General features: G+C 47.7%; 1 protein-coding gene, 1 long non-coding RNA gene and 1 other non-coding gene across 3 annotated transcripts; 1 reads left to right on the forward strand and 2 right to left on the reverse strand.

Moving 5' to 3' along the window:
• The first annotated feature begins 677 nt into the window (after positions 1-677).
• On the forward strand, positions 678-22976 carry LOC135829193 (uncharacterized). Its single transcript, XM_065341602.1, has 24 exons — positions 678-1638; positions 2854-2989; positions 3783-3840; positions 4573-4635; positions 5229-5333; positions 7432-7522; positions 7829-7933; positions 8723-8802; positions 9307-9345; positions 9799-9895; positions 10577-10658; positions 11810-11942; positions 12580-12677; positions 12901-12959; positions 14051-14160; positions 15173-15211; positions 15862-15941; positions 16835-16954; positions 17565-17611; positions 18214-18351; positions 18746-18901; positions 19355-19672; positions 20468-20827; positions 21816-22976. The coding sequence occupies exons 1-24, from the start codon at positions 1476-1478 to the stop codon at positions 22175-22177; spliced, it is 3039 nt and encodes a 1012-aa protein (XP_065197674.1). The 5' UTR covers positions 678-1475; the 3' UTR covers positions 22178-22976.
• Trnas-gcu (transfer RNA serine (anticodon GCU)) lies at positions 13343-13424 on the reverse strand. The gene has a single exon. It is a non-coding gene; the product is annotated as a tRNA-Ser (tRNA).
• A 497-nt stretch (positions 22977-23473) lies between the features above and the next one.
• Positions 23474-25717, reverse strand: LOC135829203 (uncharacterized). The gene is made up of 3 exons (XR_010555792.1): positions 25347-25717; positions 24605-24708; positions 23474-23945 (listed from the first exon to the last, which is right to left on the reverse strand). It is a non-coding gene; the product is annotated as an uncharacterized LOC135829203 (long non-coding RNA).
• Positions 25718-26534: the final 817 nt, after the last annotated feature.

Here is a 26534-nt window from a genome sequence, read left to right on the forward strand (position 1 = left end):
ATTTGATTTTAGGGTATACTTCCCCTTTAACGCCCTGCGACCCTAGGCCCTGCCATGCCTGCATGCCTGTATAACCATGACAACCAGCCTGGCCTACTTCCTGTCCACATGTTCTACACCACTCCACTGAGTCTGTCACATGGCCTTTTTCTGATCTAGCAGTTTCTACTACATAATCGTTGTAGTAGAAGGACAAAAAAAGTTAGTTTAGCTTTAGGTGATGTAGATCTACACGTATTACCGGTCTACATAACCCCCTGGGGGGTTATGTACTCTTGGTATGACTGATTTCACTTCTCGCCAGTTCTCGGCATACTCGGGTCGGATCGGCAAACCGCTGACCGACAGTACAGAAAAAGTCAAGTGATAAACCATTGTAAACTGGTGACAGAGTGACTGCATGCGAGTAGCACTGTAAAGCGAACTTTCCGACTACTAAATTTAGTTCCTTGCCAGAGAAGGGTTGGAGTAACACGTACTAACACCAGTAACGTATCTGGGCGTAGACTTGTCGCTCGATTCACACCTAATCACACGAGCTTTTCGCGTTGAGCATGAGTAGATCTATGTACGAGTAGCGAGTCCAAGGGTGAGAGCGATCAATCGAGAAGGCGGTTGGCATAAGAATGCGTGGTTTACTTTTTCCATTGTCCCCCCTGACAATCTACGAACCGGACAGCGGACGCTCTAGACGCATCATCATCATGCATCATGGACCTGACGCAAGAGATGGCAGGATAGCCAAGCCTAGCCAAGCATACGCGTGTGGCCTGTGGATATGTCGAGAGATTGGAGAGTTGGAACGCAAAGCGCTGTCGACTGTCCAAAAGCTGGTTACACCCGTCAGCGTATTTGAACTATTTCTCCCCGTGCAGTCCTTGATCCAGCCATTCCAGGGGGTAGATCGTCCACTGCCAGTAGATCTACCCAGTAGATGTGTGTTTGACGACGTGCGGTGTTTTCCGTCAAGTAGGTCTACGTGTAATGCGGGTGGACAGTGTAGCCTACCGCGGATGGACCGCTGAGGGAGCTCTCCGACTAGTTTTAGTTTAGCATCGGACAGGAAAGCTACCACAATCCACGCTAAACTTGTATTAACCTACAACCCTGGTGCAGCGTGTGCCTGCCAACTACTGACAGGTTGTTGTAATCACCTAAACGTCTTTGAGTGTGGGAACAAGGACGGACATTATCAGTGTCCGCTGTGCGCTCATCGACAAGCATTCTACGGAACTGGCTTTCCGAATTCCTGGAGAGTCCGAGACCGCTGTAAGTAGGAGAGGGACAGCCAGTGACGATAAGAAGGCTGGCCTGGGAGCTTGCAAGTCAGTGTATTTGGACACCTCGAAACATCTCTCCTGAAGAAATTTCTGTGTTGGCAAATAATTCTGTGACATTGTTTCTGAGGGAAAATCTACCACAAAGAAGTGAATCTCGTCTCTCAGCCTTGCGCCGTAATTCGGCATCGCAGCGCAATGGACTGGACCCTGTTGCTGGGCGGTCGCCTGTCGCGCTCCACGTGCACGACAGTCCTGTTCACAGCGGTGGTAGTAGCAGCATCCTTGCTTTGTGTCTCAGCGAAAGGACCCGTCCTGGAATGGGCTAAGGAGCGAGAGGAATGCACCGCCAGCCAGACTGGTAAGACCCCAATCAATGACTGCTGTAGTGCTGACGATGCTGCATGCTACATGCTGCGTGTAACTATTGTTCCCCAGCGCGTTCCCCAGCGCAGCCTTCATGCGTTGCCCTACTTACAAGTACATTTGGGTACATGTACTACTATTGTGATGGCTTACTACAGTAACAGCTAGCGGGCACCAAAGAACATCCATTTCATGCAGGCTAGATGGTCACCAAAACGTGCCACGGCGGGAAGGAAAGATTTAGGGGACGAAGGTACTGCAAATCTTGAAAAGAAGAACAACACTAGCCTGCAACAGCGCCGGGTCTTCAGCGCCGGGTCTTCAGCGCCGGGTTACTATCTGAAGCTCTGGTTCCCTTGAATGAATCAAATCAAAGATTCCTGCACAAGGATCATACATGTACAGTGTTGCTCAATGGAATCCAATCGCATCACTCAAGTTTGCGCCTTGCATCATTTTGCAGCCCGGTGTTCGCAGGTCTAGGGCTGCGCAAAGCCCGGCGCGTACTTGAGCGACGTGACTGGATTTCATTGAGCAACACTGTAGTTACAGGCGGAGGGTCACGATATTCAGGAATCCTACTTATCATCGGCGAGTGCTATTTTTGTTGCCAACATGATTTGCAGGGAGCTGCCTGGAAGGTGCCCCGCGGACCCGATGGCTTGCAGGGATTGTGCCGTGAACAGTACAATGTCATGTATAAGTACAGTGGAGGCCTGTGCTGGGCGACGGCGACCACTGCAATAGGAGGCCACCTGTGTTTTGAGACCCAGTTATTTCAGGCACCGCACCATGACTCATGAGTTCTAACACACATGCCGATCTGTACATGCTGACAATCAGACATGTACAGAAAGATCACCTGTGTTTTGTAAAAGACCGTCTGTCATTTTGTGCACTGGACCCGCCATGACTTGTTCTTGACACACATGCTGACCTGTGCAGAAAGGCCACCTGTTTTTGAGACCAGTCATTTTGGGCATTGGGCCATACATGTATGTTCTATATGCTGACATCCTGTGACGAAAGACCATCTGTCTAGAAGGGCCAGTTTTGCTCTGCACTGCAGGGGGTGGCCGCTTGCACAGGTTTACCTTGACTGCATAGTGCATATAGCATGTAGAACTCTCTGAGTTGCGAATCGGCTGACGGCGTGTGTGTACATGAATTACATTTGTTTCCTTTTAACCGCTCTCTGTGACCTGGACAGATGGTGTTGGGTCGGTGAGAGTATGGTCTTTCAAGAAGATGACGAAGAATGCTGAGCAGTTCAGGGTGCTGAGGAATGCAGAATTGAACTTCTCAAATATCATCTTCAGCGACGACAGCATCATTGTTGGAGCAAGGTATACTCACACTCACTAGACAAACATAGTACAGTTCTGCTCAATGAAATCCAGTCACAGCCTCACTCAAGTAAGTGCCGGGTGTTGCACAGCCATAGACCTGCAAACCCTAGGCTGCGAAATGGTGCAAGGCGCAAACTTGAGTGACGTGACTGGATTTCATTGAGCAGCACTGTAGAGGAATGCTGTCAGTGTGTGCCATTATGCAAGTATGGAAAAGAGAGCTAAAGGGTGCAGCTCTGTCTGGGAATGTGAAGAGAGTCTGCTACATGCATCCATGTGTGGCCATCACGTGTGCCTATGCTCCGAGCATTTGTCCATCATTCACTTTGTGTCGGCAATGATGCCAGTGAAGCGGCTTCTATCCCGTCCACTCGGATAGAGTAACCCACACTAGCATCTAGTTTATCACTGGTTTATCTTCCGTAACCGGAGACAGGGAGTACGTATCAATCATCATAGGATGTATACCCTGCTGCCGTCAATCTTTGCTACCCTGTATCATCACTAATTCACTGCATGGCAGTGAGTCCGCAGTCACCCGGGTCGGCTGGGGGAGGGGGGGGGGGGGGGGGTGGTACGTGTGTACATGTGCATGCGGTGTGCGTGCATGTATGTGTTTGTATGTGTATATGTGTGTGTGTGTGTGTGTGTGTGTATGTGTGTGTGTGTGTGTGTGTGTGTGTGTGTGTGTGTGTGTGTGTGTGTGTGTGTGTGTGTGTGTGTGTGTGTGTGTGTGTGTGTGTGGTACATGGTGTGTCACGGTTGCTATTCTCTGCATCTTTCACTGCAGTGACTTCATTCTTCACATTGACGTGAACTACCCGTTGTTTTTCCGAATACGACAAGCTGTAAGTTCATGGTGTACGAGTATACTTCTGGTCAGTGCACAGCGTCAGTTTGAAACAGGATAGAATTTCCCTGACTCTATGCTATCTGTGCACGTCCCAAGGACCTTTGATTTGTAAATGCGAGGCCCGCTGCGTTGCATGTTAAATTGTTAATGCCGGTTAGCTGGGCTGAGTGGATACCCTAGAACACTGCTGATACCATCAACAAAGAACATGTGCAATGAAACTCATTTTTCCCCGTATGCAGAACATACTGGCTTTTGAAGCAGGTAGCTGTTTCTCCAACTGACTTCTTGTAGGATAAAGCAGAGCCAATCTGAGGACTGCGTTGACCTGATCTCTACCCGTACAAGTCTTACCCAGCACATTGCTCACATTGCTCACGTGACATCCACATACATGCAGAGTAAAACTCGGTTAAGACAAACTTTCTTTCAGGTCCTGAGCGGGAGAATGAGGTCCTGACTCGAGCGGACGGGTAATATCTTTCACGTACGAGTATACATGTATATCGATGTACCACGCAGCTACCGGCAAGAATCTTCGTGTGCAGTGTATCTCTGGACACACAGATTCTTGCCGGTAGCTGCATGGTACATCAATATATACTCGTAGATGTACTCAACTGCTCTAATGCTCTAATGCTCTGCTGCTCTGTTTGCAATGCTAGCTATAGCATCATGTGGTGACTCGCATTTTCGCATCCTTTCTATGTCTTCGTGTGACTGCCAGATCCATATACCTCCTTCGCAGCACCAGCGACAAGTATGCCTGAGGAATGGTATGAGTGAGACGGTGAGTGACCGCTGTGCTAGCGCGACGCAATGTAACTTTAATACTTCGAAGTACTCGTTGTCTATGCTGCCAGTCTGCAGTTGGCTTAACACAGAATTGGTGGGCAGACATGCATACAGTGGAGGAAGTGCAACCTGACAAGTCTCCGTGTGTATACTGGATGCAGATTGAAGCAGAGCTGCATGTGCTGTGTGTGCTGCTCAACTGAAACATTTCCCAACTCTCTTTTTTACGGTTTTACTGACATTGTCACGAAGAGGAGAGATTTGCCAGCCGGATTTATGAGAGGTACATTTTTCAAAAACAGAACATACTCATTTGCCGTCTGTTCTGCACTGGTTAAGGCTGGTGCGAAACTAGTTCAAAAGACACCGGACTAGGTGGACAAGGGTGTAGCACTTCTATTATCACACATGATCTGATGACTTGTTCGGTCATCATACTCATTCAACACTGTGGGTGCGTCATTATGTGTGTGTGTGTGTGTGTGTGTGTGTGTGTGTGTGTGTGTGTGTGTGCGTGTGCGTGTGTGTGTGTGCGTGTGTGTGTGTATGTGTGTTTCTGGGTTTCTTTTTCTGCTGTAATGCGGTTAGGAGTGTCGCAATCACAACCAAGTGTTGGGCTTCTCGCCTGTGAACAACACCCGCTATCTGGAGTGTGGTACTGGTGCAGTCAAGCCCTACTGCAACTGGAGAAAAGTAAGATGTTACTTATTGAAAATAGGTGCCTCCCTGTGGTCAGCCCCGGGTTGAGAGGTGGCTGATACTCTCTTCAGCCTTGCCCGAAAGTATTTCCTGCGGGGGGCCAATTGACACCTACTTATCATCTACTTATCATTAGTGGGGTGGTCAGTCTGTCAACTCAAAATTGCTTGCCGTACGTTGGATGTGGCTTGGAAGGCGAAAAAAACCTCTAATAGCTGCTAATGGTAATGCCAGCAAACATGGCGTCTTGATAACACAAAGAGGTAACTGTTATCTTCTTCCAAGACGGAAGTGTTTGCTAGGTGTTATTATGGAGCTGAAAATGTTAATAAGCCCCTTGTCTGTAATACGCCCTACAACTTGAAAAGTCTGAAAAGGTTTGACCGCACAGTTTGGCCTATTTAGCTCGGAGCTGTACTGATGAGGCATTTATGGCTGAAACAGCTCGCTGTCTACAGCATTGGGTATTACGCCCCTCGGCGTTCGTCTTGTTGAGCACTCCCAATAGGCTGCTCTAGTGCTGCTGCATCACGCAATGACCGCTACCTTTTGTAGCTAGAGCACTCTGGCGCTAGAGCGAAGAGCTATCTTAATGTCTGTGGTGCCTCCTTTGCACCATGGCTGGTAGCTCGGCCTATTTAGCTCGTAGCTGTACTGATGAGGCCTTTATGGCCGAAACAACTTGCTGTCTACAGCATTGGGCAGTTTATTCCCGTAGCTATGCAGAAGACGTTACTTCAGTAACGTCTGGCGCTAGCCAGGGTCCACACAGCTTTAATTTGGTGTTTGTTTGTTTGTTTGTTTGTTTGTTTGTGTCACGCCTGGCGTTATCCCGTATCTGTCCCGTACCGTTTCGCACAGCTGGCCATTTGCTGGCTCCCGTATCTGTCCCGTACCGTACCGTACCATCAAACACAGCTGGCTACAAACAGCTGGCCACAATATTATGTACATGTATACGACTCCCTGTGTGTTGCAACTGTGCTTGAAGGGGACGGTTGCACTTTTTGTAGCTCCGCTTTATCTGAGTTTTCAGTCGTTCCTCTTACTAGTCTTGCGAAGGGGGTGGCTCTGGGTCCACCAGAGTTGCCCCTGGCGTATTTCTGAATTTGCTGGGGCGAGGATTCCGCGACGCGGTCGCCAAGGCAGTGTCTTTTCAGTCACGACCGTTGTCGTCCTCGTCTCTCCATTCGCGGTGGTGTAGCTGACCCCCGAATGGTTTCAAACTGCGAAGCTCGGAGGAGTACAGTGGTGGCAGAGGCATGAGCTGTGAGTGGAGACGGTTACTGGAGATGGATGGTGATGCAGGGAGAAGAGTTACGCTGCCTGACGCCGCGTGGGAAATTGTTTGAACCTGCAATTTCAGTTCGAGCGCGGTGGACTTCTAGACGATGTGTCCTCATGGCTGTTTTTCAACGCTTGGCCTATCGCTGATATCCCTGCGTGGGATGTTCTTCCAGGGGAGTCCAGGTGGGACTTCGGGTGCCCACTCTCCATCACCTGGTTGATTGTTTCGGAACTGCAAAAATAATTATTGTTTCCTATTTTGTGCGCATCTCTTGTCATCTCTCTTTTCTATACGTCGCACACCAGATGTACTACTATCGCCGTCTTTCTCTTGCTTTCTCTTCCTGCTTGCTGTTTTTTTGTTTCTGGTGCCACTGTCCCTCATCATACCCATGCTTGGGTGGTGGGCGGCGTGACCCGTTAGGGTAGCTGCCAATACAGTACGACTCCCTGATGTATAGAGAGACTTTCTGGAAAGAAATAGGGAGACTAGGAGGAAATGGAATTAGAATGGATGTTAGTTGCCGAATAGGTGATAGGATGCGTCAGCAAAAACATAGTTTGGAAGAGAGATCCCGTCGTCTCCAAAATAGGCGTGAACGGGCGAGTCAGCGCCGGTCACAGGAAATGTCGGCAGAGTGATCCCGTCGACTCCAGAACGCGCGTGCTCGGCAGAGTCAGCGCCTTCCCAGGAAACATTTCCATCAGTTCCCACAACGATGAGCTTAGTAACAAAGCATAGCGTAGGGCCCTGAGGTTCCAAGCTCTCTCGTATATTATGTGTTTGTGTTTGTGCATGATGCAGGTTAGCAATGGTGACATCATCAACTACCCTACGCCAGCAGCAGAGAAGGTGTGCCCGTACTTGCCGCGTGTCAGCAGTGCCATGCTCATTGGTAAGCATCTGCTTCAACTATATGTACACTGCCGGGCTGGGATGGATGGCTATGGGAAATACAGTGATTCTTCATAAATGTCCAAAATTGGTCTCAACCAAACCATGCCTACAGTACTGCATTACATAGGCAGTGACTGGTGTGTTTTGTTATGAGCTGTTAGGCTTGGAGCTGTGAACTGGTCTGGCTGCTCATTTCTAAACTGCTCCACCATTGCTGTTTTGTAGTGTTTGGGCTCGCCTACTACTCTGCTTGGGTTGCCATGTGTCTGCATGTGTGATGGCCTGTGATGTTGTGGTGTTTCAGGCAACGACACCGTGTTTGCTGGAACGTTCAGTGTCCTGGAAGAGGCTATGATCACGAGATCCTTCCCATCACTATCTACACTACAGGATACACTGTGGCTAGATGGTGAGTTGTGTGTTCGGTAGCTCTTTCTCTCCATGTGTGTTGGGGGGGGGGGGGGGGCGTGTGTGTGTGTGTGTGTGTGTGTGTGTGTGTGTGTGTGTGTGTGTGTGTGTGTGTGTGTGTGTGTGTGTGTGTGTGTGTGTGTGTGTGAGTATGTGTGATCCTTTTTCTGCACCTTATCTTCACTCACTTACTGTGGTGTGGTGAGCCCATAAGCGGGATCATTTCCAAGTCCACACCAAGTTTGGGGATTTAAGGGGGTGTTAGCCGTTGGGCGGTTCTATAGCCAATTGAGTCAGCTTTCCAAGATTCCTTTTGAGTCTCTTTCTCCTCTCCTGGGAGACCCACGTGACCAGTTTTGGCAATGAGCAAGTAGAAGTACAAGTGTGTGTGTGTGTGTGTGTGTGTGTGTGTGCGTGTGCGTGTGCGTGTGCGTGTGTGTCTATGTGTGTATGTCGGTACGCGTGAGTGCTTCTGAATGTATATGAACGTGTGAGTGTGGTCGTGCACTGTACCGCTGCGTAGCTAGCTGATGACTGGTGGCCTCTGACCGTGATACTGAGCAACAAGAAACACTATGCATGTTTGAGTGTTTTCAGTATGCTACAACCCAGCCTAAAACCCTGATGGTGTTCCAAGAAAATAATGTCACATACTGTGCCCACATATATGTTTTATGGGTTGTCGAGTCCTTCCCTGGGTGCACGCTTGAGCATGATTCCACGCGTTGTCTATGTGTGACATAGCTTGCTGGTGTACCTGTGTTATGCTCTGCTCCTGTTCTCTATGTAGATCCACAGTTTATCGACTCATTTGAACATGGTGACTTTGTCTACATGGTACTGCGTGAGGTTGCACATGAAGTGACATCAGTAAGTGTTTGTGCAGTATGATATTCAGCTGCTTCATACTATGTAGGACCCGACTGAGCAGTGAATACAATTTACGAATCGGAAGCTGTGTAGACTTACTCTATCCTGAACTCAATCTCCGAACATTTCGCCGTTTCAACCGTCTTAGATCCCGTCGGCACAGCTCAGTCTGGCTAGACTGCATAAGCTGATTGCAATGAGGTCTACATTATAATGGGCAAGAACGCATAATTAGAGTGCTCTAACTGCGAGAAATTTACCAAGCTGATTAAAAGGCGGATAACTTTGACGCTAACCATAAAGAATGCTCGCCTAGTCATGTATGTTGGCAGTGCCAGCTTCTGGCCTTTGTAGACCTGTTGTAATCATCTTTGGTGGTTTGGAGAGCTTCAATGTACATGTATGTTTACTTCCGAGGAGGTTCTGGAACTTGTCTATCTCCATGACGATAAAGTTGATTTGATTTGAGTATTACTGTTTTGATGGTCTTCATGTGCGGTGCAGGAGTCCAAGGTGGTATCACGTATTGTACGCTTTTGCAAGGTGAGGTTGACTGACTCTTTTAGGTGACATTTGGCCAATAATATTCCTACCTGCCTGCCTGCCTGCCTGCCTGCCTGCCTGCCTGCCTGCCTGCCTGCCTGCCTGCCTGCCTGCCTGCCTGCCTGCCTGCCTGCCTGCCTGCTTACCTACCTACCTTTGACTTTCTTGCTCCATGTCTGATAGACCGTGGTGATAGTTGTGTGATAACATTACAGTAAGAGTATGGCGCATTGCATAGTGTAGCCGCTGAGACGTGCATACCGTGCTGAAATGACACACTGCACATGCATTACTATATGTGCGTGCATGTTGTCACATAATGTTGCGTGATGCATGTTTCACCGTGTGCAATCCACATAACAGTGATGCATTACTGATCGACTCAATGTTTGTATTGGTGTGTATGCCGGCGGATGTGCATGCTTGTTTCCCTGTGATCGGTCTCCAATGCAGAGAGATCCAGGAGTTGGCGAAGTGTTCCGTTCATTCCTCAAGCTGCGAATGGTGTGCAGAAACGGTGACCCGGACACATTCACGTTTGACCTTGTCAGTGAGTTACTAAAACAGTCATATCTAACTGCAAAATATCATGAGATCTTACATGCACAAGTACATGCAACGTGAACTTGCAAAGGACGACATGTGCTACTGTACAACTCTATGGCATAGTCAACGTACCGGAACAGTGGTCCTGCTTGTAACTCTTATGCCATTATAGTCACTGTACAGGCTAAAGAGCCAGTACTTGAATCCTAATTCCTGTTACCAGGGTACGTGTACATTCCTTTGCAATAAATAAAGCGGCCAGGATTCAGTTTTCTTACCCGATCCCCATCAAGTACAGAATACTGTTGCGACAGTCGATCAACACCAGGTCTTGTCTACTCTGAAGTGCATGCTTGCATGGTTTCCAAAGCAGCCGATGGGCGACGGTAGTCCAGCTCAGGTAGTAGTGTATCGTGACCTGGCCCCTTGCTATCTTCTCCCTTGATTGCTTTGGTATTCAATGCGATGGCGACACACTGTGGAGTGTCTGAAATTTGATTTTCCTTGTAAAAATACTATAAATATTTTGTGTGTGTGTGTGTGTGTGTGTGTGTGTGTGTGTGTGTGTGTCTCTCTCTCTCTCTCTCTCTCTCTCTCTCTCTCTCTCTCTCTCTTCTCTTCTCTCTCTCTCTCTCTCTCTCTCTCTCTCTTCTCTTCTCTTCACTTCTTTCTTCTCCATCTGTAGCAAAGGTTGTTCTCGCCATGGGTAGTATCAACAATCCTGACGAACGTGAGATGCTACTGTATGCAACATTCCACCTTCCACCGTAAGATACCAACACACAAACACTTGAAATGTGATGAAGCACGTACCTACTGCCTGATGCTGCATAATTGTTTTAATGGTTTGCCTACTTCACAAGCATACTGCAAGATACCATTGACCCTCCTTCCCCACTATAATCTCTCCTTCTCCTCCTCTTCGTCCTCCTCTTCCCCTTCCCTCTCCTCCTCCTCCTGCTCCTCCTCTTCCTTCTCCTGCTCCTCCTACTCCTGCTCCTCCTCATCCTCCTCTTCCTTCTCATCATCCTCCCCCTCCTCTTCCTCTTCCTCCTCCTTCTTCTCCTCTTCCTCCTCCTCCTTCTCCTCCTCCTCTTCCTCCTCCTCCTCCTCTTCCTCCTCCTCCTCCTCCTCCTCCCCTCCCCTGCCCATTGACCTACTATACTTGTATCCACATGACAGTACAGGTGCTGCACTGTGCATGCAGTGGTAGGTACACTGACTGTGCATGCAGTGGTAGCTGCACTGTACATGCAGTGGTAGCTGCACTGTACATGCAGTGGTAGCTGCACTGTGCATGCAGTGGTAGCTGCACTGTACATGCAGTGGTAGGTACACTGTGCATACAGGTGCACTGTGCATGCACTGGTAGATGAAAAACACACTGGGGTTCTATTTTTTATCTTTTCTTCTAGCCTGGACTGTGACATTCCTAAATTTTGGTGGCTTTCCAGCCTGGATGTTCTTCGGTTGCCCGTTCTTGGGCACCCAATGGGGTTACTGTACGCTGCTACACCATGGTGTTGAACTGATACATGCACTATCTGTGTAAGCTGTACTGCACACAGTTGAGCGCAACACATGCCAGTGCAGGCCGGTAATCCACTACATGCACCATCCAGCATTGTGTAGTACTAGTAGTAGAGCTTTTGTACTTGAGTGAGCATGAGACTGACTCTGAATGTCCATGCATACCATGCAGCCATCCATGCATACCATGCATACCATGCTGTGGTGCGGTACATTGTACTGGACCTCACAGCCCTGATCTAGTTCTCGCGTCCTCCTACAATACAAAACCGACTGAGGGGGGGGGGGGGGGGGCAGCAAAAGGTGGGAGAGGATCAATCATAGCTTGCAGCATCTCTCTTTGTAACTGCATTGCCATGATCTCTGTGTTGTTGTTGCTTGCATCTAGGGGAGCTCCCCAGGGATCCGCAGTCTGCGCGTATCCATTGAGAGATATCGTGGAGAAGTTCAACACATCACCGTTCATCTACAACCAAGGAAACAACATCTGGCTGGAGAGGGAAAGAGAGCCGGATATTGAGGTATGACTGCCAACTGAGTGCACCAAGAAGGGATTCTTTTCTGGATATGCCATATCACTTTGAAGTTGTTGAAAACATACAGTCATGTAGATGCAATGTTTTTTTTTAATAATGTGAAACATTTCTTAGGGTGCATAAGCTCCACTGCAGCCACTTCGTAACAAGGAAAACCCTACGCCATCACCAAAGCTACTGGTCTCTTTGCTGCAAATTTCTTCATCTCAATCGTAAGATATAGAAGTGTGCAGCAAAGAGACAGTTTGCTTTGGTCACGGACTGATGGTGTACTGTAAGGTATCCCATGTTTTTGTTGTTTTTGTTGGAGTGGGCATATCAATCCGTCCTAGCCAATTCCCTAGCGTCTATCTACTCATGCCTCGTCTATTCGGTCGGTCAGGGACCAGGCTCCGCTCATAACTCTGAATCACATTCTCTTGATGGGTGAATATAGCAGCATTATGCTATCCTATCAGCCGCCAGATGTATAGAAGAGGTGCCCATTACATGGAAATGCACGTGCCACTCTGGTCCGGTATATGCATCGTGCTAAAAATCTTATGAGAGGCCACGATTAGCAATGATCACTATTGTGTCGGTGTGTCTCTGATTTCGCTGATTATATTCTTTTCACTGTTAGCAATGCCGCAAGACATCGATGACACCCGACAGCCAGACATACTTGTATCTTAAGGAGCAGCTCAGTGGCAATGCTATCATCATGCTGGAAAGAATTGGGTGAGATACGACAGTCAGTCAGGTTGTATGTAGTTCATGCCGGAGAGTTCCCATCTTTTTGACTTTTGTATCCTCAATGATTAATGCAAGTGCTCTTTATTTCGTTTTATTGCTACAAATGCTAGCGCATGCCGGATAGAGCAATCCTGTGTGGAACTGTTTTGAAGTGTTTTCCATTATTCTTTCTTTCCTTTCCTTTGGTTTTGTTTTTCTTTGTTTGTAGCCTAACCAGTCTGGCCATTCTTGACGCCGATCCCTATGACGTGCTCTTCTTGGGCACAGGTAGGTACTCAGTGACAGTGGTATTCGGTGCATGTTCAAACATGTCCTGTGTATGCTGTCACCCTGTCTGATCAAGACGGCATGAAACCAGGAGGGGGTGTGAAGCTCGAACGTGCAGCTGTTCTCGCAAGAATCCTGGACTACATCTTTTTGAGTGGTGCAGGTTTAGTAGGCTCCTGCTACACACTAAACCACTTTCAATTCCCACCACGTATCTGCACCAACTATGATGTAATCCAGCAATTTCGTCGTGACAGACACCCATGCAGAAAAAACCAGAAGCTGCACACCACACGTCCCCACACAGTCTTTGTTTCGTGTGGTGTGACATGTTCGTCCAAGGGTTGCCAAGCTGATCAAAAGTGAATCAAAAAAGTTGCAAACGACGAAGATGGGATTCGAACCCACGCGGGCAGAGCCCAATGGATTAGCAGTCCATCGCCTTAACCACTCGGCCACCTCGTCCTACATGTTGTTGCATGATAGCTTTGACAAGTTCTGGCATGTCAACTCCAAATTTGGTACACACATGCTTCTACACTGACCTACATGTTATTATTATCATTATTATTATTTTCACTAGTTTGAGGGAAAGACACAAACGGGAAAAGTCTGAAGTAAAAATTGACTGTCACCACCAGGACTCGAACCAGGGACCCTCGCTTGTAGCTAGCGATGCTCTAACCACTGCGCTATGGTGTAGTCGTCATCCCAGCATTATGCAACTGTTGATAGTGTTGCTGTGTGTTGCTGTGTGTTGCTGTGCTGCCGCTTTTACTTATACTGTAGTGTTTTAAAACTAGTCACGCGATTTTGCCTTCTTGCATGATAACTTGCATCGTGATCAGTGTGTGTGTGTGTGTGTGTGTGTGTGTGTGTGTGTGTGTGTGTGTGTATGTGTGTATGTGTATGTGTCTGTCTGTCTGTCTGTCTGTCTGTCTGTCGGTCTGTCTGTCTGTCTGTCTGTCTGTCTGTCTGTCTGTCTGTCTGTCTGTCTGTCTGTGCATGCGTGGTGGTTGTGGATGTGCTTGTGTGTGTGTGTGTGTGTGTGTGTGTGTCTGTCTGTTTGTGATCTTGTTCAACTCCATAAGATTCTGGAGAGGTACTTAAGGCCACCCGTGTGCTCTCTACTGACAAGGCTGCTAAGTACCGGTATCAGGCACCACGTTACCGCACATTGGTCATTGACCGAATCAAAGTGGTACGTAACTTCAAGCTATATGTACATGTACCATCTACGTGTACATGTACACCAAACATGCATGCTTGTTGTGATCACATGCAGTTGTGTGTGTGCGTGCATGTGTATGTATGTGTGTGTGTGTGTGTGTGTGTGTGTGTGTGTGTGTGTGTGTGTGTGTGTGTGTGTGTGTGTGTGTGTATGTGTATGTGCGCTCGCGCATTCATGCATGTGTGTGGACACACGTGTACACGTATTAGCACGAGTACATGCGCTTTGGCACCTTTGTGTGTGCATGTGAGTAACAGTTAGTAACGTTATATGATAATGAGTACAGTTGTACTAAGCAGAGAACAAACACTGCCTGGTAACCATGCATATGCACTTGTGACCTATTTTAGTATTCAGAGAGGCCTGCTGCTGGGAATAGAATGTTCAGCAACTCTGCTCTCGGTAGGTGTATCCATTCTTATCACACAGCACTCCTCACTACAACCCATCTAACTGGACACATACACTGAGTAGCGTACTCAATCTCTCAATCTCTGCACACTACAACACACACACACACACACACACACACACACACACACACACACACACACACACACACACACACACACACACACACACACACACACACACACACACGTATAGTATCAACTACTACAGTACTGTCGGGCGCCGAAGAACGGACCACCGAAGAACAAACAGGCTAGAATTTCATCAAGCACAGCATACCAATGTATACACAGTGACTCAGCTGCGGATTGACTTTAGTACATGGAAATAAGAACGGTCTAGGCTAGAAGGCTGACCTCCGTCCCAGTTCTTCGGTCACCCACAGTACTGTAGGGCAGTTCTGCACCTTGTATTCCACTCCATCGTATTTCACTCCATCGTGCATGGTTTATCTCATGGTAAGATTTGGAGATTTGCTCTGCAACATTGCGCAGCGCGAGTGACGGTAGACCGGTTAACATTAGAATGTGCTGATTCCAGCCACTGTGTGCTACTCTTCTGTACTGTGCAGGCCAATTCCAGCGTTAACAAGCTTTTGACTTCAGCAAAGGTAAGAGTGACATCGAGTACGTTGCACTGCGGATGTTGGAGTCCTGGATGGATTGCATGGTGAACACTGAACAGCCATGACTGGCTCATTTTCTCCCTTTCTTCAGCGGCTTACCCGTTACTGATAACTTTACACTTGAACACAAATTGTCGTGATGCAGTGCCTGAGCTTGCGTTACTTATATTAGTTGTTATACTAGGTGACCACCTACACAGTCCTATTACGGTGCAGCCATATGATGAATAAGTTATTTTTAAAGTCTGCACAGCAAGGGTACCACCAGTCACATCCACACAATTTTAAATTTGTGTTGGAAATCAAAAGTTAAAACCAGTTTGGGAAGCTTTGCTTGCAAAGTTCCGATACTTTATTCCATGCCACCTTCAGTCGGAGTCTTACAACGTGTTGACCAAATGTGGAAACATGTGCTGGCCTGGATGGGAAATGGGCAAATAGCAGTAAGTCCCTGAACAGTTTGTTAGCCAAGCAATGACAAGAAAGAGGGCGTGTCACAATTATGGGTGAGGCGCAACGACAAGATCTTAAACCAGGTGTGTTCGTGTGTGTGTGTGTGTGTGTGTGTGTGTGCGTGTGTGTACTTGCACTGTGCTGCTTTCTATCCGTCATGCCGCCAATCGGTCGATGTGCAGTTGACCCTGATTGCGATGACCAACGACGACTTTGTCCGTTTGCCCATCGTAGGCTGCTATTGGCACGCGACCTCGTGTTTGTAAGTGATCATTAGTGCAGGACATGAGTACTTCACCCGCAACCATGCTACTACACCTTCGTCTAGGGGCATGGCGCCAGTTTCCCAGCTCCAACCTTACCTCTCTCATGTTCTTGTACCGCCTAGCTCTGGATTCAGTTACCGTATTTTTCGGAATATAAGCCGCACTGGAGTATAAGCCGCACCCAGATGTCTTGTCACAAAATACAGACAGCTACCCTGTATATCACTGTTCATTTGACCATCGCAGTATAAGCAGCGCCGACTTTTTTTGGTGAATTACTGGTGTTTAAAGTGCGGCTTGCACTCGGGAAAATACGTTGCTCGTACACGTTAGCGCCATAATATAAATTGTCCTTCTCTTCAGAATCATAGAAGTCAAAGAAGTGGCGCTGCGAGTGAGCCTGCTATGTCCGGTGCATTGTGACACGCACAGTTCTCAAGTGTCAAAATGACCGCTTGCGTACATGCAGAAACACTAGCGACTGCTGTATGTCGAAAACAGCACTAGCGACTGCTGTTTGTCGAAAAAAAGTTGAAAAAACCCAGTCTTCTGACCGTGGCGTATCAGGCATCACAAGGGCATGTGGTCTTCCTCAGCTTTCCATGACGGTGGAGCGCAAAGGTCCAGGCTGCATCTTCAAACACGTTGCAAAAGCTGTATCGCATCCACCAAAAAGAATCATATGCAGTGCCCGAATCAGTGAGACGGTGTGCAGTGCAGCACTCAGGGAAGATGAGACTTGTTGGTTATGTGTGTGTGTGTGTGTGTGTGTGTGTGTGTGTGTGTGTGTGTGTGTGTGTGTGTGTGTGTGTGTGTGCGTGTGTGTGTGTGTGCGTGTGTATGTGTATGTGTTGCATGCGTGTGTGTATAATCTGGATATGTTGTATAGCTCCTGTGTGCAGACCAGAGACCCGTACTGCGGTTGGTGTCCTGACCCTTTTCATGACAGCGGCGGTACATGCATTCCAAGGCTAACCTGCAATGCTCGCAAGTCTAACGGGTCGATCGGGTCAGTTAGACTAGTCCATGTGCAGTTTATGCTGACCATCAGTATGCAGTGTGCTGTCCATGAAGTACATTAGTGTTGTACATTTTTGTTTTTTGTTTTTTTTGTTCTTTTTTACTATTGACACATGTACTTAGAAACCACACCAACCTTGTACCCAGTTACATGTTCTGTGTGCATGCAATGCAGAGATGAATGCAGAGATGAATGCAGATCCTGGAAAGTACGGTACTGGTTTTCACAGCCTTTTCCTGTATGACTTCATCATGCCGCTTCAATCAAAAGACAATCGGGTCAACTGAACTATGAAAACTGTGAAGAGACGTTACGGATGTACAAGTGTGGTTCTAACAAGCCATCCTGCCCAAACCATTAATGTGCACCGTGAAGCAGTGATACTGGCATTCCTTGAAGCTGGTCCCTACGAGCCGTGCAGACATAGTATACGCATTATAATACATCCCCTTCATTCTTTTTTACCATGTATGTGTGCGTGTGTGTGTGTGTGTGTGTGTGTGTGTGTGTGTGTGTGTGTGTGTGTTTGTGTGAGTAGTAAGCCTTGCTGATGTTCACCATCGTGTTGTGTTCTCTATTTGTTTGCTTTTGTGTCTAGGTACTTTCAGGACGTTGAACATGGAAACACAGATATCTGCGGTCCAGGTCAGTCTTAGTCCGGCCGGTCCAGGTCAGTCTTAGTCCGGCCGGTCCAGGTCAGTCTTAGTCCGGCCGGTCCAGGTCAGTCTTAGTCCGGCCGGTCCAGGTCAGTCTTAGTCCGGCCGGTCCAGGTCAGTCTTAGTCCGGCCGGTCCAGGTCAGTCTTAGTCCGGCCGGTCCAGGTCAGTCTTAGTCCGGCCGGTCCAGGTCAGTCTTAGTCCGGCTGGTCCAGGTCAGTCTTAGTCCGGCCGGTCCAAGTCAGTCTTAGTCCGGCCGGTCCAGGTCAGTCTTAGTCCGGCCGGTCCAGGTCAGTCTTAGTCCGGCCGGTCCAGGTCAGTCTTAGTCCGGCCGTTCGACCTAGCTGCATGCTACTTGGGTATACACTGTGTTCTTGTCCAAGCATGTGTTCTTGTCCAAGCATGTTTTCTTGTCCAAGCATGTGTTCTTGTGACTGCTTACTATCAGAGAAAAATTACCTTTCAACAGCTCACTGCATTGTGTGCATTAATACACAATCTACAACTCCAGCAACATATCCTTTCTCCATGTAATCGGATATCTGGGTATGTACTTGTTCTGTGTGTTTCTTCTTTCGTTCATCATGTGCAGTTGTTACCATCAAAAACGAAAACAAAGAGTCGATATTTTTTGTCAACGTAAACGAAGAGATCAACATCACCCTGCACGTCCGACATGCCAGCTCTGTCATTTGGCGGAGAGGTGTACTGGACGATCTACACACCCTGTGTAAGCTCCACAGTTTTCTCTGTGCAAATCCTAGAAACACTGGGGAGGTTCTTCTTTACATGATAAGCACGCAACCGTGATCATGATGACGATTTTGCTACCTGCACTCTTGGGCTTCATGTATCGCAAAGAAAAAAGCGTTTCTGTCTTTGGAAACTTCCCGTTCCAAATGATGACCCCTGTTCCTACATTCAGCGGCCACCAGTGGTGTACGGATGGACCCTGATCATGTGCTTTGTTGACTAGCATTAGACAACAAACATTAAATGTACTCTATGTTTGTTCCAGGTGGGTGTGGGACGGGGGGGGGGGGGGGGTAATTTTGCCCCAGACCTTAGCATCATACATTGTTGTATGTACGTGTTCCCTGTCAATTCCTGTGTCTTTTTACCAGCCAACAAGAGGCGCTTTACTCGCACCCACAAGCCGAGCGAGAATATAGCAACATTGACGATTTCACCAGCTGTTCTGAAAGATAAGGGTCCGTACACAGTCGTGGCCAAGAACAACATATCTCAAGCCACGGAGACTATCGAACTAGCTGTGGTCTGTAAGTTAGCTAAGTCCGCCGAGGTTTAGACCCATGCCAATACTAAGTGTATAGGATATTCACCATGAGCTAGCTGATATTCACTAGTTAGCAATGTTGTTATTAATCAATCCGCTCCCCCATCGTCTGCTGTTGATGTTCAGGCCGTACTGGATCACGGCAGACCGCAGTACACGCATGTCTGTCATGATGTAGCCTTGGGGTGATGCGTTACGCAAGGTCATGCTTTAGAGCAAGACGGATACTTATGGGTAACAAGTACGTCGAAAACATGCGTTTGTGAGCATGTGCACACTTCAAGCCAGTCACTCATGTGCCAGTTCTCATCAGTGGATACTGTTCACATTTTAGTTTTGTGTACATGTGTGCACATGTGCGTTCTGATAGAAAATGACATGACTTGTAATAACGTTATGTACATTTGTATCCTGTGTGTTTGATACATCACTCCAGCTAAGGCGCAGATCATCAGCCATCCGAAGGACCTTCTCGTCGCTCCCGGCAGTCCGGCCATGTTTGAGTGTCGCCTGAAGAAGCGCACCGGCACCGATAGTATAATCTTGCACTGGCTGTACTGCCGCGACGTCGGCTCCAAGCCGTGTCGGCCGGACAGCATGACCAGGGTGAACGCCGGCTCCAACATCATCATCACCAACGCTAACTCGCTGGTCATACTCAACGCTCAGTCGGCCAATGTCGGCCAGTACCGCTGCGAGGTCAGAAAGGACAACACAAATGTTCTCTCCGACATTGCCAGACTGGATATTAAAAGTACGTGGAATGATAATTGTGTCTTCGACTTGATGGTGCTGAGACTGATTTCAAGACTATTTTAACTAGGGCTGAAACGATTATACCAATTACTCGGTAAGCGATCGATAATTCCTTAACAATCAACTAATCGTTATGTTATAGATTACTCGTTAGGGGCTTTGAGTCCAAAAAGTACTGAAATCCCCGCTTTTTGTGAAATTTGCATCAGTTTCTGCTGTGAATATGCAGTTGCCAGGGGTATGGTTCATGTTCTGAGGTTCAATTGACTTCAAAACTGCTGTGCTTTGAAGGTACCCTTTCAGAAATGCAGATATTTGGGTACTACGAAGACATAGCTTGTGGAAACAGAGTAATTTTGCACAAAATGTTGACACTTTTTGCTAACGATTATAATCGATTAATCGATCGGTAACCTAAAGAGTAATCGATAGGTGAAAATCCGCGATCGTTTCAGCCCTAATTTTAACTGATTCAATTGATTCTAAACTATATGTATGACCAGCTGAAGTAATGTGAAGCAAAGCCTTAGTGACAGGACAGTGTTGAAACACTGCTGTGAAAAAACTGCTGCTTATGGCATGTTTGCAACCTTCAGTGCGGATCAAAGAGTTGCACTTACCGTACGTGTCGTTTTCACATGCAAGACATTGGAGTCATTAAATTGTCGTGCCGAAAGTCAAATCAAAGCCGGTTCACACATCCAGAAAACATGTACATGTAATTATGTACTTCGAAGTAATCATTATTTTAAAACAAACTTTGATGTTGATTGGCTTGCCTGGTTTTTGGCAGAGTATCACAAAATGGTGGAAGGCTCAATGGAGATTTTCGTGCCAATGATTCAGGAAGCTTGTAATGCTTCTCTTAAGCTGCACTGCGCCAACACAGGCTGCAGCCCGGCTGACGACAGCAACAGCAGCAGCAGCAGCAGCGAGGCACGCAAGCGGCGCGTCTGGAAGTACAACAACCGTGAGATGGAGAGCGAGAGCAGCAGCGTGCGCACGTCCCGATCGCGGTGCCGCTCGGCCATTCACCTCAGCACGCCCATCATGGCAGGAACGTACACATGTCAACTGGATGCGGCCACCACCACTACTTGTCAGACACAGGCACCACCGTCCAGCACCGCCGTCACCTCGTTCTATGTTATGCGTAAGTAGTGTAAATTTATAGTAAAGAAAAAAGGACCGAGAAACTACAAGTTACGCTTGTAGTTTCTTGGTCCTTTTTCTTTACTATAAATTTATCCTTGGCTCTCCATGCAAGTCCATTCTTGTAAGTAGTGTAGGTAGAAATTTCGAGGAAACCCTTCATTACTGAAGTAAGCTTTCACTACAAAATGAGACCAGCTACTTTTGAAGTCAGGTGGCCATCGCAGGTCTCCAGCCCTCGCTTGAACACACAGTTGTAGAGTTCAACCAGTGCGTGCCTTGGAAAAAAATATATAGTACTGGATACCACTGGCTATTCAGAAATCCGAGTTTGTATGTTGTGCGAGCAGTACGTTCCAACTTCGATCCGATCTCAAAACCAGAGGGTTGCAGAGAAGACATGGCTTCCACACAGTAGTTTGTCATATGGCCGTATTCGTACAATGGAGCCCACAGAATCTTGCTAGACCTATATCTGATCTAGGTCTAGCAAGATTCTGTGTTTCCAGGTGTTTGATATGAATCCCCGGGAGTAGGAACAAGTACACTAGATATTCTACATGCACAGTGTATATGTACTAGCATTTAGCAGGGAGGGGAACATTGCTGTGTAAGTTGTATCTAAGTGGATCATGTGACATCATACTAGACTGCATGATTGAGGGAGCAATATCAAGGTAAACAAGTCATGGCAAATGCATGTGCTGTCAGTCATATCATTACAGTGACAACTCTAATATTTTGGTTCCAATATTGTGTAGGTCCTCACACTCTAAAATCAAGTTGGGCTGGCGGTTTATTTTAGCAGAAAGGTGGCACATGCGCCGGTACTGAGCGGGCAGGGTTACTGCTGCAAGTCACACCAACATGCAACATGATGGACCTACCCACCAGATCCAATTATTCATCTCCCCTCGTACATGTGCTGTCAAAGTAGATTTTTAAATCGACCTCCAAACTGATTTGAGCCATCTTATTTCCTGATACAGATGATGCAAGCCTTTCCGCGAGACAGCTGAGACTCGTAATCCATTGTGAGCCTCAAGAGGAAAGCTACCGCCACACCATCTCATGTCCTGCAAAGAAGACTGCCGACAAAGCATCCAAGGCGAAATGGGCAGAGGCCTTGCCACCACCACCGCCAATGACACCCAACAGTACGGAGTCAACACCGACACAGGATGAAGCGAGTCCTGCCGCGTCGGTGATGAGCTCTGCGTACACCGTGACCAAGTCCGGTGACCTCCGCATTACGCAGTGTGCTACAATGCCAGACAGAACGGAACTCCTGTGCTGGATGAACGAAGAGGAGAAGTACTCGATCACACTGGAGACGACCATGATCGACTAGCGATGCCGGTACTCATTTTGACTTGTGACGAAAAAGAACTGGAAATGAGACACCCATGAAATCTACATCCTTTTAATCAGAGAAAATTTAATTATTCTTCTGCTCTATAGCTCTATATAGTAATGCAGGGCGCCGGGGAATGAACATGGTATATAGTAATGCAGGGCGCCGGGGAATGAACATGGTAGGGTTTCACCTACTAGTGTGTACCCAGTCACTCAACTACACATAGACCATGGTGCATTGGGGAATATGAACGGCTTAGGCGGCGGGGATTTTGATGATGGCCCGGCCCCATAGTTATCGCCTACGATCCTGCCCCCCCCCCCCCCCCTCCACTCCGGCTGTTCTTTGGCCATGACTCTGTTCTCCGGCACCCGGCAGCACTGTGATCCACCGCAAGCACACAAACTGTTCTAATTATTTTTTATCTGAAACGACATACATGTACTGTATAACTATGCCTCGTGCACTGTGCAGTTATTTGCTGCGTCATCTGCCGCGTAGTGGAACATTGACTAGGGCTGTCTGCATGGCACCTCACTCTTTCTCTCTCTAGCATGCCAGTCTTTTCTCGTGCAGCTTTAGTTGGTACAACAATTGATGGCTATTTCTGCTTTAGGGAGTTTAGATCATCGGGAAAACATGTCACATGTGTAGTACTTCGTAATAATAATCTATGTTACCACTGTGCACTGTGCACTGTGTGGCATGCATTACACATAACTATTGCTACTTGTACTTGTATAATTATCAATACAAGGAGTACCGTGATCATGCTTACAATCATGTACATGTATGTACTCGTGCCACTACTGACATGGCGTGCATGCTTCCATTTTCATGGAGCTCTAGTCGAGCAGCAGCAGCAGCTTTGATTTTAAATAGTAATCATGGATACTCTGCACATGAGTCATGTTCGTGCCTTGGCCCTTGATCTTACCTTCACTGACTTTGAGGTACCGGTACGGCGGTAGTACTGTACAGACAGTCAAAGACCATCAACATTAAATAATTATTTGTTCTCTCCATGGTGGTTGTGTGGCTTCCCACATTCACCATGTTCACTCTGCTCGTTAACCTGATAATGTATCGGATGTCACAATCATGATTGTCTAATGATAAACAAGAAGTAGAAAGGATGAATACGTAGCAACTCCGAGTTTCACGCATGAGACGATCATCAGGCAACAGTCTGGATGCTGGTTTATAGGCACACATCGTATTACGTATTACGCAATTTACGGTAAAAGGTGTGAAACACAGCAGTGCATGCACTACATCCTACAAGTAGCGTGATTGATACTTCAACTTTTCAAGTGATAAGCATACTACGGTAGTAGCAGCTTGTTGCCTGCCACTTGATCACGGGATGCTTGTTGGATGTTCGAAGTAAATAATTGCGAAGGTACGACTCGCACCGGTATCTATTTTCGTAGCGGCACTTTGAGGCAAGTAATTTGCTTCTTTTGTCGAGGGATACTAACGTTAGTAGTAACTAGTAATAGGTCGCCACAACGAGCTTCGGGACCTCCTGGCCGGCGTACTGCAGGAGGTACTGCCCGATGTGGAGATTGAGCCAGGTTTGCTCCCCATACACGGTGAGGACATCTCTGCCGCCTCGGCTAAGCGTCAGCCAGAAGCACGCCTGGACATACGGGCTAGGGCCCAGTAGGGTTTCTGGTCGCGGCAGCAGGACGCCTTTTTTGATTAAAGGGTCACTGATCTTGGGCCGACCTTGCTGTCTCGTCCGGAAATCCTTAGCCACCTGAGAACACACGAGAGAATGAAGAAGGCGGCGTATGGTGCCAGAGTCAACCAGGTGGAGAGAGCATCATTCACCCCACTGCCACTGGTGTTTTCGACCTCGGGTGTGGCGGGCAAGGAAACCAATGTACTTGAAATTAAAATGTCTGAAGTCGCTAGCTGCAATGGTTTCAGACAATAACAAAGATTTGGTATATTCTGCCGTGATGGGTGAGTTACGCACCCGGGTTTCGTTTTGCCTGCTGCGATAGGCAGTCAAATTTTTCCGCGAGGCGTAGAATAGATGTACAGATTCAAACATACCGGATACATCAACAAGCAAACGCCAATCACCATGTCCCGAGCTAGAGCGTGCGGAGCTGAAACTGAGCACGCGGGCATGAAGGTACAACACTTAAATAATTAAAAGCAAGACACCTATAGGGGTGGCGGTCGGGGACGTGGTGGATTCAGAACGAAACTTCAGCCATGCGCTCGAGGGCTTGCCCGAGAGCGCACGGAGCTGAAACTTATCACAATACGTCTTATCTGGGCGAAGTAGGATGACGGGATCCGGGAGGGCATGCAGTATCCAATGGGTGGTTGGTCTACAGCGCAAAGCAGCTGCCTACAACTACAAGGCTATAGCAAAAAATCAAAAGGTGCATTCAAACATATCACCTGCTTGTTGCCATCCGACGGCCAATCAGCATCGACTTGTAGATCTACATGATACATTGTGTAGTGTCGGTCAAGACTCGGAAGTGACCACAGAGAATAGAAAACTGCAGACACAAGAGAAGGCCAGAATGACGCTGCATGTACATGTATGTGAACATGTACCCAGTACATGTACCGGTACATGTATGTCAATGTCTCCATCACTGGCATCCATGTTTTCCCTCAGCAAATGAGAGGCGATCATGGCCGTGGAGGTGTGCACAGCGGTAAGACGTCCAGACCAGAATTATCCTGATTCTTTCTTCACACACATCATACATGTATTGTACATGATTGTACATGCAATTGTTAGATTGACACTGACAGCAAGGTTCAGCTAATACTGGTTTTTAACCAGTGTTTATAGGTTATAATTGTACATGTACATGATTGTATGTAGTGATGTACACATTGCACACATTGTACACATTTTTGTACATGTATGTCACTGGGTCACATACCCCACAAACAGTAACACTGACTGTGCCCCAGGCAAGCCCCCCCCCCCCCCCCCCCCAATGACCTGCATACCATGCATACTCCTGCATGCACTCCTCCTTGTCCTACAAAATATGCAGAGAGTACAGGCAGTAGTCGATCAGTAGGCATATGCCTCATAGTCATACAGTACATGTACATGCATACCGGTAGTCCGGGAAAGTTTTGATTGTTTTTACTGGTAGTTTTACGAGAAACCACGAACCTCGAAAACAGAACGCTGCATGATTAGAGGTGGCTGCAGCCGCAACTGTGGTGGTGAAACTGGAGCAACGAGGCAACTACAGTAGACTACACCTAAACGCCACTAGAGTATGCACTGCATGGGAAGGGAATGCTGGTGGCCATAGCCTAGGGTCCTGGCTGCAAAATTAATAGCGCTCTATGACAGACTATGTCCAAGCAAGGGCAGAGCGTTGCTTTGCCTCTGTATCTGCCAGGACTGGCCCTAGATAAGCTAAGCATCACACATAATGCGTAGACTCAAGTAGAAGTGTCTGTGAATGTACATGTGTGTGGATGACTCTCGCGCTTGAAGAGATCTAGTACTACTTGAGAAACGGCCTGTGCAGGTGGAATGGCATTGATCAGAGCTAGAGCCTACTAGTAGTAGAGGGCTCGGCATTTTTATACCACCCGTGGCCCAGTACTAGATCTACCAGTACCAGTGCAGTAATGCAGTAATGCAGTAATGCAGTAATGCCAGTATGCTATTTTAAAATTGGTAGCATACATGATACACTGATCCGCGCGCTAGCGCTGTGTAATGAAGGACGACCCTCAGCTCACGTACGTCGAGGCGTCGACCGAGTCAGGTCCGTGTGCTGGTGTCCAACACAGGCAACAGCTGTACAGGGAGCCTTACAACGATAGATCTACGACTCCCGGCCTGGTGAACAAGACTTAGTACATGTACAAGACTAGTAGTAGTATAACAGCAAGCGTTGGTAACAGCAGTTGAGTCATAACGTAGATCTACGTGTTACCCAGCAGGCCAGGCTAGTTTCGGGGGATAACCACTGATAACGGTACAGTACAGTAGATCTACAGTGTAGTGGGTTTGAACTTTGAACCGAGCGTACAGTCCACTCCTCCACACGCAACACAACGAAACAGCTAGCCTGCGCCTCGCGCTCGATCTCAATGATTGTAAAGAAGTGATACTACAAATCAGCCGAATCGAAGCGGCCGGCCTCAACCCTCTCATTCTCAACAGCTACGCCACCGCGCTGCGCACAGACCAGCTGTAAGGGGTAGGGTGTCCTTGAAGTTGAACCCCACTATGGGCACTTCAAGTTCACTGGCCTTCAGCTATGCGCACTTCACTGGCCTTCAGCCCTCATTCTTGAACTTCGCTCTTCACTCAAAACTGTCCTTCTTCGATCTCGGACCT

This window comes from Sycon ciliatum, chromosome 1, assembly GCF_964019385.1.
Source record: "Sycon ciliatum chromosome 1, ocSycCili1.1, whole genome shotgun sequence".
Taxonomy (NCBI): domain Eukaryota; kingdom Metazoa; phylum Porifera; class Calcarea; order Leucosolenida; family Sycettidae; genus Sycon; species Sycon ciliatum.

What these genes read in the sequence shown, in the direction of transcription:
- LOC135829193 (XM_065341602.1), top strand. Translation starts at nt 1,476, where the DNA reads ATGGACTGGACCCTGTTGCTGGGCGGTCGCCTGTCGCGCTCCACGTGC. An exon ending in GGATACACTGTGGCTAGATG is followed by an intron (nt 7,934 to 8,722) that starts GTGAGTTGTGTG and finishes TTCTCTATGTAG; the next exon opens with ATCCACAGTTTATCGACTCA. An exon ending in CACAGATATCTGCGGTCCAG is followed by an intron (nt 17,612 to 18,213) that starts GTCAGTCTTAGT and finishes CATCATGTGCAG; the next exon opens with TTGTTACCATCAAAAACGAA.